The sequence below is a fragment of the Sciurus vulgaris genome, assembly GCF_902686455.1.
Source record: "Sciurus vulgaris genome assembly, chromosome: 16".
Lineage (NCBI taxonomy): Eukaryota > Metazoa > Chordata > Mammalia > Rodentia > Sciuridae > Sciurus > Sciurus vulgaris.
This window is the reverse complement of record NC_136477.1, coordinates 20,943,903-20,956,278: the sequence shown is the minus strand read 5'-3', so window position 1 is coordinate 20,956,278 and position 12,376 is coordinate 20,943,903. Positions and strand designations below refer to the sequence as shown.

Below are 12,376 nucleotides of genomic sequence, written 5' to 3'. Positions count from 1 at the left end.
AAAGCTTTCTGGCCATGTCGAGTTTGGAAGCCTTGCGTTAAGCAGTGGAATAGCTTTCTTCTGCCTGAGGCCTTCTCAGAGCCTTTACTTTCCTATTTTGTGTATGACTTTCTCTCTCTAGGAGAGGGAGTAAAGATAATTGGAGATGAAGCAAAATGAGCTTATTTGACTGAGACTATCCCTGTTCCTCTTTGCGGCACTGTGTTTTCAACTAGAGTTCTTCAAAATGCATTTGTGAAACACTGACTGCAAATTTTAGGAAATGAGAAATGAATCCTGTAAGATACTCTTTGGTTAATAAGGGCATTATTGATAAAATCAAGGTCAAGAAAGGTGCCTTCCTGCATACCTGTGAATTGTTACTAGACCCAAGGAGGAGGCTTTTTCTTCCTCCTTCCCCTGGATCTTTACCTCCATTTCTCACATTCTTAGATGTGAGTAGACAAGGCCTTTTTTGTATTCTGTTAGTTGCATGATTAAAAACTTATCTCAAACCCTTACTTTCTTAATTTACTCATTTTCTTAAAGGGATAGGGTCTTAGTTTCTGGCAAGAGGTTGAATAAATTTTGTTGAAAATGAGCGTTAGAAATGGCCCATGACTGACCTGATGAGGAAGCTGGAGCATACTACTCAACACCACACCTTAAATGAGTAGAGGCCTTTATATGTCATGTGCTCTCTCCAGCTGACGTTCTGCCATAGTGGAGGTCTGACATTAGTGAGGACATATTGATTTTTTAGAAAAAATATGCAAATGAATTTAGTTAAGTAACTTAAAATCAGGCTAAATTTCTGTTGCTGTTGGTGAACTTTTTCTTTGTGACTTATTTTTCTTTCTTTCCTTTCTTTCTTTTAAGCCAAGAAAGATGTTCCTCCTTCAGCTGTCACAAGACCAATATTTGGTATATTGGGCACAATCCATCTGGTGGCAGGTAAGAGAAAATAAGCCTAAGATCAGTAAAGAAGACAATTAAATTAGAGTATGAAGGTATACTTCATATCATGCTTTGGGCAGTAAAGCTCTAGACTAGGTATTTGTCGTTCATTTCTAAAAGTAATGTTCCCCAGTGGTTCAATTTCTTAACCTGGTGTTCCATTTTAAAAGAAAGGTTTCATGTTTGGTTTTATTTCAAGTAGATTTGAAATCTGTCGTCAGACATTTTTCATACATTCTGAGAGTATTTAAATAAAAGTTTTAATGCACTGATGGATCAGGGTATTCTATACCTTCAGCCCTTTATGAATATGACATACTGTGTGCATGCTAGAGAATGTTAATAAAAAGGTGATTTGAGTTAATAAAAAGGTGATTTGGGGGCTGCTCTGTTGTAGATCACTCGTCCAGCATGTGTGAGTCCCTGGGTTCAATCCCTAGTACCTTAAAAAAAAAAAAAAAAAGTGATTTTTGTTCATTTAATTTTGTTTCATTGAACTTCTAAAAATTTGTTATTTCAGTCATTGTGCTAGATGTTAAATTAGAAGAGATGAAAGTTCCTGTTGTTCTGTTAGTCCACAGTCTAGTAAGAGAACATATAAATAATAAACTACTATAGTGCATTGTGACAAATTCTTGAAGAGAGGTGGACACAGGAAAACTTCCAGGGAGGACACTTGCAGGTAGAGGATTGAACAGGTCTTAAGAGTTGATCCAGTGAAGGCTCAGTACTTGTATAGCATGTGAGAGGCCTCAGGTTCTATCCCTAGCAACACACACACACACACACACACACACACACACACACACACACACCCCTACACCAAACATAAAAACAGAAGAATTAGTATAATGGGAAAGAGTTATTCTCTGTTTTATTTGTCTGAGGATGAGGCTGCCAGGATCAGGTCATGGTTAGGTACTTGATTCCCAGCAAGTCATCCTTATACTATTGCAGTATCCAGTGAGTTATACTCCCCAGCACGTTTTTCTACCATTTAGAGTGTCTCCCAGGAATAGGAGTGGTATAGAGGAGACATTACCCTTGGGTAGTCAATCTCATGACTCTGGTACTTCAGACTACATGCAGGCAAATGATAGAGGCCTGTGTGCCTTATGAGTGATGAGAGAGGAAGTATTTTCCGTCTTTTCTTTCTTCCTTTCTTCCCTCCCTCCCTTCTTTCTGTGCTGGAGATGGAACCCAGGGCCTCAAGCGTACTAGGTAAATGCTGTACCACTGAGTCACACCCCTAGCCCTTTGTCTCCACTTTCTACATTCTAGGACCACTCCTTTGTGACCAATAGGTTTTGTTTTATCTTTTTGAGAAAAAGTTGACCTTTCAATAGGAATTTTTCTAATAGGCTAGTCTCTATATTCATAAGTTGTATGGTTGCTTTTAAAAATAGTACTTTTATTTGAGTGGCACATTACAGTCTCATTCTTTTAGCCTTTTAAAGTTTAAAAATAAGGACTCTTACTTTTTGCTTTTTTTTTCCTTTGGCAGTGTTGGGGGTCAAACATAGGGCCTTGTGCATGCCAATCTATATATCTGCAGCCCCACTTCTGTGAGGCTTTTTTTTTATATTTATATGTGTTTGGCTATACTTTTTTGCAGGTAATTATCTTATTGTCATTACCAAAAAGACGAAAATAGGTGAATTTTTCAATCATGTAATCTGGAAAGCAACAGATTTTGATGTCCTTTCTTATAAGAAGACAATGTTGCACTTAACTGATATTCAGGTAAGAACTGGAAGCAGTTATTACTTGCAAAACCCAGAGAAAGTACCACAGGGCAAGGGGTTGCAGAACACAAAGTGCATTTGATGAATTTCTAATTATGAGGCAGACTTCAGGGAAAATTCGTTATACCTATGTTTCTACCTATCCATGAATGATATTTTAAGAAATTGTTCACTTATTTTATTGGTTTCAGTGTCTTCTTTTTAAAATAATCCTTAAATTATGAAATTTCTTATGGAAAGAAAAGGACAAACAGAAAATGCACCCAGATTTAACTTCGTGTTCTGTGTAAAGAAATATTAGAAACCTTTGAAGTTCTCATTTCATTCCCTTCTTTGTGCAGAGAAAAGTTTTCTTCACTTTTACCACATGAATAGAAGTAGTGTATGTGTGTGTGCCCGTGTGCACATGTACACAGAACATGTGTGTGTATTTGCAGACAATCTTTTCTTTGCCTGATACGAGTCAACAGATTTCAGTTACCTGGTTTGGTTAATGCCAGTTCTCCAACAACACAGTTTAAATTTTAAAGACCACAATAGATTAACTGAAGAAATAACTTTACAAAGATGTAAGTGCAAAGAAGCAAAAAATGACAACTGTGGAAGTGAAATTGAAATTGAATGTATGCAATGAACATAAGTGGAACACAGAAGAAATAGCTGACCGCAGGAATGCTCACACTCACTGTTAAAGAGGCTGTCTGTCCATACGCTGTTAGAGGTCGCAGTGAAGGTGGACTTATGCACATTAATGATGAAGTGGCTGTGACAAAAGGAGGAAGGAAGTGATAACTTCAAAAAACTTCAACTTCATGCTAAATTAGAACCCTTTTATCGGGACATGAAACTGTAAGGGATAAAGTGTCAGAAATTGGTTTCATCTTGAAAAAGGTATATAACAGTTTGTTTACCAAAGATGGAGTAGGTATTCTGTGTCATAAGTTGTATGATGGGGAAGAGGGCAAGCACTGTTAGTTTCTCTTGATTAAATTTTTACATAGAAACAAAATATTTTCAAATTAAAAAAAATTTTTTTGTAGTTGTAGATACAGCATGCCTTTATTTAATTTATTTATTCTAATGTGGTGCTGAGGATTGAACCCAGTGCCTCACATATGCTAGGTACGTGCTCTACCACTGAGCTACAGCCCCAGACCAAAATATTTTTAATTCTCATGTTTCTAATGCTTAGTGTGCTGAAAATGTTTTACTATTTTTCATTTCCCTATACATTTATAACTTAACAATAAGAGAATTTTTAATATTTTGACAAAACTTTTAAATGTAATGGAACAATCGTAGCTTTTCCAGTGGATTATTAAGCTGATTTAAGATTATTAAGGTTAAAATAGTATGGTCATTTTCACAGTCCCACCCAAATACAAAGTGAAGATTGCCTATATTCAAACAGAATCTATTTTTACTTGGCATGAATGGCATTGCTCTGTTCTGATTTTTGAAACTTACTATTTAAAAATAGTATTGTTTAGAGATTTACACCTATTGTTTTTCAAAATAATTTTATTTACAGTGTTTCAGTGTTTGCTTTAAAAAAGTTTTGTTGTATTTTTGTATCCAAGATTATAAAAATGTTTGTTTCTAAAAGAAAATATAATTTTCCAAAACATGCCTTACCTGTGATAAACATTTAAAACAGTAAAATTGTAGCCCTATCTTAACTAAGTAAAATGTAGCATATGATTTTTATACTTTTGAATTTTTTTTCCATGTATGTCAATATATTCATTCTCCATGAGACATGATATTTTAAAGAAATAAAAAATGGTTATATTCATTTAATAGCCCAGGGATATTTCCTTGGATGGTTTCATTCTGATTTGTAGTATGTAGATTTGTAACACATGAATTAATTTGTTGATCATTTGGTAATTAGAAATTATCCCTCATGAACTTACATGTTTTATTTGCCAAGTGAAGCTAACCAAAGAGGGTTGTTGTGGAAAGTAAACAGAATCTATGCAGAGTCTGGCACAGCATAGGTCATAATCTAAGACGATAATGTTTTGTTAGAACAACTCTTCTACCCTTTGGAGTAGAAATTGTGAAGGACACAAAGGGAAGTAGTCCTGCCTAATCAGGTCATGTAATAAGACCCTGTAATATTTATGAAGCATCTTCTGTGTAAGGAGCTCTACTAGGTCCTTGGGACATAATGTGCCTCCCCTTGTCTGTCCAGTCCTTGTACCGGTGCTGTTTAGTGGGGGCTGGATTTAACACGCATTTATTTTGACTCTTTCTCTTTTTCAACTATGAGGCATACTGATTTTTTCCCCCTTTGTTTACAGTTACAAGATAATAAAACTTTCCTATCGATGCTAAACCATGTCTTGAGTGTGGATGGGTTTTACTTTTCAACAACATATGACTTGACCCATACTTTGCAGCGGTTGTCCAACACTAGTCCAGAATTCCAAGAAATGAGTCTTTTGGAAAGGGTAAGATTGATTTTCAGTTATTTTTATTTATTCTTAGTTTCCTTTTTAAAGGACATGTCTCATTCATTGTTAAAAATTTTTATTTTCTCCTTTCTTTCTTTCCTTTCTTTTTTCTTTTTTTTGGGGGGAGCGGAATGGGGGTAGTGAGGATTAAACCCAGGTTCTCATACGTGCTAGGTAAGTGCTCTATCACTGAGCTACACCCTCAGCACTATTTTGATTTTTCTTACTCCCAAGTATAGTAAGATCATGTGTGGCTCTTTGAAAACATACCATGTTTCAAGGGTATATCACCATCTCAAATTGAGGGCCCTGGAGTCAGTACGTGTACACAACCATAATGAGAAGTACTGATGTAGGTGTTCAGAAGTGTAGTCTAAACATACATGTAGGTGATTAGAATTTTGTCCAAATGTTACCAGACTGTCAAGTGCTAGCTCTCAGGTTTCAAATCTTCCAGCATTGCATTCTTTTGTGTTTTCTTAGATTCTAGTGGTCTGTATTGTTGGCAACATAATCAGGTTTATAAAGATCAGTTTTCTAGCAATTAAGGTTATTTCAGCAGTGATATTATTTAAGCATTTTAAAACTAGATAACTACAATTTGTTAAGAACTTGAAGGGCTGGGGAGATAGCTCAGTCGGTAGAGTGCTTGCCTTGCATGTACAAGGCCCTGGGTTCGATCCCCAGCACCGCAAAAAAAAAAAAAAAAAAAAAAAAAAGAATTTGAAAATACCTTAAGTTTTTTGTTGTTATTTTGCTCTTTTAAAAAGATGTTGTGATGTGTTTTTAAAATTAGGCCTCAAGTGATCTCAACTGGCAGTTTCTTCTATTTGGGAAACTGAATAATTACTGCCTTGATTTTTTAAATTAATAAACCATAGATGTGTTTAGGGGGCAGCCAGAATTTAAAAGGTTGCTGTTATCAGTTAGGTTGGATAATATGAAATTGCCAGTAATGACCATTTTTGTAATCAATAAAGATGATACTTTCAAATAGTTTACCCTAATTCAGCATTTTAGTTGACTGGCCTTTTAAGGGAGATTTTATATTCTTAATCAAATAAAATTATAAACTCAGGTGTTAATTTAGATATAAGATAAACAGTCAAGAAATTTGACTTTTAAACAAAAGAGTGATGCTTTTTAAAAGCAGTTGCTATATTTTTCATTTGTTATCAAACTTCTCTTTAATGCCTGTCATGTACCAGCCACTGTTTAAGCCAGTGGGGACCTAGAATGGAAAGCTGTGGCCTCTGCTCTATGGGAGAGCCTGTAGTCTACTTGGGGAGATGTGTGATAGACACTTATGCCTTAAACACATTATCCTAGCTTAACATTTTCTATCTACTGACCAATGTTTTCATGTAGAACCATAGGCTTTTCTTTGCTTTTGTTTCCTGGATTCCAGATTGTCTTTTATTAATCATGTCAATAGACTTTCCAGTTTGAGTCTTTAAAGACTAACACTTAGGAGCAATTTGGAGCAGGTTTTTAGTATAGTCCTCTTTAATCTTTTTTAGTTGCCTCTTCTATTCCTAATTAGCAGCAATTTTGTTTTAGCAACTTGACTTTTATCAATTTTTATTCCAAATCATTCAACTTTATAGAAATAGCAGTTTGTTTTTAGTCTTGTTTCAATTAGTTAATGTGCAGTCCCATCATTATGTAATGATGAATAACTAGCGTTCCTGTCATAAACTAAGTGGGAATACGTGTTCAGCTCTTAGTTATGGCCAAGTGAAGGGCCATTCCCTGTGAACTTCAGGTGGGTAGAGAGCGAATGTGACTCAGTTGGGTGCCTCATACTGAGACTGTAGAGAGTTGTTCCATAGCTGAGTCAAATACAGGTCGTTGAAGAGCTTTTTCTGTATTTTGTAGTTCAGTATCAGAGTGGCCAGAGAGTTAAGTAGAGGCTGTCAGATCCCAGGCCTGGTTCTTAGATGACAGAGAATCACTGAAGAATGTCAGGCAGACCGGAGACAGGATGTAAGAGAAATCCTGGCAGCACTGAGGAGGATGGGCAGGAAGGGCCGATGCCCACACTAGAAGCAGGGGAGGCTGGTGCAGTGGTGAGGCTAGAGGCAGGTAGTGGCTGAGAAGGGTGGAGTAGAAATGTAGACAGAGCATGGATTTCGAAGGTGATTTAGTACTTGGCAGTTAGCTAATATAAGGGAAAGAGATCCTGAGAGGACAGACTGCCAGGTTTCTCCCAGAGGCAGACAGGAATGGTGGAGGAGGGGCAGATATGAGCTGGGAGGAAGTATTCTGTTGGCAGTATTTCAAAGAAATCTGCTTTTAACCACCAGATGGAGATATTGGTGAGTGTAGTTTTCTTTCTGTAGAAACTGAACATCACAGAAGAAATTTTATTAAGTTTTAAAACTTCTCTCAGGCAGATCAGCGATTTGTTTGGAATGGTCATCTTCTAAGAGAACTGTCTGCTCAGCCAGAGGTAAGGTACTCTAAAAAAAAATCTGCTTCCATGTCACAGGCCAAGTTTTAATTTATGAATATTATAAAAAGACTACTCAGTCATCACGGATTTGGATAAATCTAATTTAACTATAACTTACACATTTCGATCATGTCTATCCTCTCATATCACTCTAGGTTGAAGAAAACCTAATTTTACTGTAATTTTCTATTATATTAGTTTTCTATCAGTGTGACAAAATATTTGAGGATAAACAAATAAACAAGAAAGAAGTTTTATTCTGGCTCACAGTTTCAGAGGTTTCAGTCTGTGATTGCCTTTGGGCCTGTGGTGAGGCAGATATGATGGTAGGGAACTCATGGTAGGGCAAAACTGCTCACCTCATGGTGGCCAGGAAGCAGAGAGAGAGGCGGGAATAGGCCAGGTTCCCCATCCCCTTCAAGGACACTCGCCCAGTGACCTAACTGCCTTCCACTAGACCCCACCTCCTAAAGTTTGCACCACTTCATAATAGTGCCACAGACCGGTGGCTGCTTCTATGACACATGACCTTTGGGGGACATTTGAGACTCAAATCATAATACCAATTGAAGCCTTAAGTTAAAAAAACATTACCTTCTGTACGAGGGCTAGAAAGAATCTTGGATGAATAATGAAGAAATGAAGGGCCAGGGCTAGGTACCCAGACCAAGTGGAAAGTTCTGCACTTGTCTTCCTGGGAGTGTGTGAGTCCCTTCTCTCTTGGGGAGAGACATGCCCAGATACCACCTATCTCTGTCCTTTGTTTATACAAATGAGCATAAAGAGAAGACCCTGACAGAAAAACATAATATATTGAATCTAGGAAAATAGGCTTGTTTATTTCTTGCCATTTTCCCAGACTTCTTTGAGAAAAGTAGTTCTCACCTGCAAACAATTGGCATGGAATATCTTTTCCCAGGAGGAGTGAATTGGTTGTAGGCAAAGGATGAGAAGGAGGGAGGTAAACATTCTGCAACTTTATGTATTTCTATTAGTTTCCAAAATCTGGGAATAATCAAGCCCAAATGATTGTACTGCATACTTAACATTGGAAACATTCTTTTAAAATGAAAAGTTATGTGTAAGCTTACTACCTTATTATGTATGTGTATACCTCCCTGTGTATAAACATAGTTTATATAATTCTGCTCTTTTTATTTATTTATTTCTAAGATATGTTGATTCTGAGTACATTGTATATCTTCATTTCAGGTCCATCGTTTTGCTCTTCCAGTGTTACATGGCTGTATCCTTACCTGATATTACTCTCTAGTTTCTAGCAGTCTATTCAATTATATTATAAGACAGATTTGGAGACTGTTTCATATCTGGCATGAAGAGAGTATTTTGGGATTAATAGAAATTGCTGTTGATAAGAAAATTAAACTCATTGACATAAAAAGCATATTGATTATGAACAACTTTTGTTTTTTAAGAACTCTTGAGGCTAAATTATTGTCTCCATTCAAGAGTTTGGGGGCTGGTGGTTTAAAGAAAAGGAATATGCACACTATATTTTGCATTTATTTTATATTGCATCATTGAATTGCACAAGGGTAGTTTGAACTTGTCTGTTTAAATGAAACCTTTCCTTAGTAATTAAAAAAGCTAGATTCAGGAACTGGGGTAATTGACAACTTGGAGAGGAGAAATGCAATTAAAATCTTTATTAGTATTTAAAGTAATCATAGAGAAATGAAAATAAAGTACAAAGAATAATGCTTGGGGAAAACCATAGCACAAATGCAAATTAAGTAATGATTGTCTAATTGTAGGCATATTTTAAAAACGTGTCCTTAGCAGTGATAACTTGATAAAATAGGGAAGAGAAGTATCCTCTTATTAAAGGATAGGCACAATATATGCTAATGAGTGCTTGTAATTAGGACTGTGGCCAGTAGAAAATGAGGTAATATCTCTTTATCAAGTAACCCCAAGAAGCTTATTGACACAATAGTCTTATTTATTCATTATTTAATGATTTTATTATATATGTTCTACTTAAAAGCAGTAAAGTAATAGAGGAAACATTTTACATAGTTATGGAGGAATAAACATCAGAAAAATCTCAGGATAAAGGCATACCTGTTTTGCTTTACTATACTTTTTTTTTTTTGGTACCCAGGATTGAACCTGGGGGCACTTAATTACTGAACCAAATCCCCAGCCTTTTTTATTTTTTATTTTTTATTTTGAGACAGAATCTCAGTAAGTTACTCAGGGCCTTGCTAAGTTGCTGAAGCTGGCTTTGAATTCACAATCCTCCTGTTTCCCTGAGCCTCTGGGATTGCGCCCGGCTCACTTAACATTTAAAGCATTAAATGAGCTTCTGGTTGGCAAGTAGAAACATAGTCCCATATTTCACATAACATATTGAGAGGTCAGCAAGTACAAAGGCAGAAGCATGGTTGGAGTAGAGTGTAGACAAGGAGAGGCAGGAGCAGTGTTCAGCTGTGTTCTGTCATCAGCTGGGTCCAGATAACTTAAAGTTTTATAGGCCATGGGAATAACTGTAGCTTTTACTATAATTGTGATGAAAAACTTTTAGGGGGATTTGAGTTGAGTGTTGTCATGGTAAGATAGTATCACTCTGACTGTGATACAGAGAGTAGGCCAAAGGTGAGCAAGGGTGGATGGATGCAAGGAAAAATTAGGAAGAATGAATTGTAGCCATCCAGGTGAGAAGTGACATTGCCTAGGACCAGGGTGGTAACAGTGACAGTGGTGAAAAATGATCAGATTTTAGATGACTTTTAAAGACAGAACCGATAGTATTTTCTGATTTTGTACATGGTGAATGAAAAAGAGATTAGTGTGACTCTGAGGTTCTTGGCCAGAGTATGACGATGGGCTGAAGGTAGAAGATTATCAGAGTTTCATTAAAACTGTTAAGCTTGAAGTTTCTGTAGATAACCAAATAAAGATGACAAGAAGGCATTGGATCAGATGGGACTGGAGTTCAGGGAAGAAGTTCATGCTGGAGACAAATTTGAGTGGGTTCAGGGTGTAGATGGCATTTCGAACCGTGCAACTGGATGAGGTAATTAAAGGAAGAAATGTACACAGAGAAGAGAAACAGTTGTGGGAAAGAAGTGTGGGGGAGAAATGAACTGAAGGGGGAGTTCTAGATAGTGAAAAAATGTTAGAGTCATGAACTGTGGGCCTCAGTGAAGATGAAGGACTTGTGGAGTGAGGATCCCAAGTGAGTTAGCTAAAATGGCAGGTCATAGGGTATTCCCAACTTCAAAAATCAGAGAAATGAAGGTGAACCAGCAAAGGATAGTGAAGAACTGGAAAACCAGGTTAGAATAGGGTCCCAGGAGCAAGCAAAGATAGAGTTTCCAAGAGGGTGTGAGCAGCTGATATGCTCCTATTTGGTTAAATATGATGGCTGTTGAGGAAGAAGGTTATGTTCTTGCTCCTCCCCAAATGAGGGAGATTAGCAAATTCTGATAAGAAAGATTTTGGAGAAGGGGAGACTGGCGATAAAGATGCATGCTGAAGGATGCCTGTGAGTGTGAGTGAGGTGGGGCACTATGCATGGGAAGAGGGCCGACATGCTGTTCATCCACCACTGTAGAAACAAAGCAGATGTGTGGTGTGGATGCCGGTGGTTGTATGGATGTGGTAGGAGCATGTGGAGGGCTTTTATCTTCACAGTGAAATAGGACACTGTGTCATCAGTTGTGAGTGGACTGAGAGGAGTGTTGGAAGTTGAGGAGACTGTGTGAAATGGACATCCTGGGAGTGGCAGTGGATCATCTAGGAGTTACTCATTGATAAAACAGTGGAAGTGAATTCATTTCACTTTTTAAAAAAATTATAATATTTGTATTTTGTTCTTGACATATATATCAAGATATAGATATCTTGTTTTCAGAGGGAAATGATTCACAAAGTAGTCATATTTTCTGCTAGATTTAGCTCTCTAAGGGTAGGCTCATGTCTTACTCATCTTTGTCCCCTGGCTCAAAACAGGTAATTTGGGTAAGTAAATGAATAATGCTGCTTTGAAATCATCTCTGGTGTTGTGGGTTTGAAAGGAGAGTGAACTGGGAGCCTAAGAAGAGCCCTTAGAAAGTGTGATGATACCAGGTAATAGGAATGAATTATCAGCGACTCATATTGCTGAGGTAAAAATGGTACTGCCATTGTGGATTGGCATCCTCTTGTGAATTTGCCAGCACTCCTCCTGTGTATTCCCAGTACATTCTTACCAGGGGTTATTTACAACAATGTTCATAGCAACATGTTAGAGCAAAACTATGAATACAAGTTCCATTAGCCAAAGAATTAGGTCTTTTGTGGCACTGCAGAGGAATAAAATGCTTCATGCAATATTAGGATGAATCTTGGGAACTTATAGGGAGAAAAAAAAAGGGCTTGAAGTTTATACACAGTGCAGGGCCAGTTTTTATAAAACTCAAAAACAAGCTGTGTGCTTTTAATTCATGGTTGCATGTGTTGAAACTAAAAAGGGGAATAACTTCACTTACTGAAGACTTGTGAATATTCATGGAGAACCAGAAAGATTCGCATACTCTATCCCTTTTTCTCTTAAAGATCACTGATATTAGGGTAACAATGGTTAAATCTAGAAATGATACCTATATTTCTGCATGTTATATTTTTCTTAATGTAGTTAAGTTATTACTATGCACTCATGTTCAATCAATGGAAAATACTTTGATTGGATTCTCATCTCCAGGAGGAGTTGTTTTAGAGCTGGTGTGCGCTATTATGTAAGAGGTGAGACTCTTTGTCAGTGTGATTCAGTGCCA

The 12,376-nt window shown here is 37.0% G+C and overlaps 1 protein-coding gene across 1 annotated transcript in view; it reads left to right on the top strand.

The window, feature by feature from the left end:
• SACM1L (SAC1 like phosphatidylinositide phosphatase) overlaps positions 1–12,376 on the top strand; it is a 52,826-nt gene that overhangs the window by 18,338 nt on the left and 22,112 nt on the right. The window contains exons 3-8 of the mRNA XM_079115457.1: positions 859–933; positions 2,552–2,679; positions 4,988–5,137; positions 7,533–7,592; positions 8,808–8,841; positions 12,243–12,344. Coding sequence (XP_078971583.1) covers positions 859–933; positions 2,552–2,679; positions 4,988–5,137; positions 7,533–7,592; positions 8,808–8,841; positions 12,243–12,344 — 549 coding nt within the window. The remainder of the gene's footprint in view (positions 1–858; positions 934–2,551; positions 2,680–4,987; positions 5,138–7,532; positions 7,593–8,807; positions 8,842–12,242; positions 12,345–12,376) is intronic.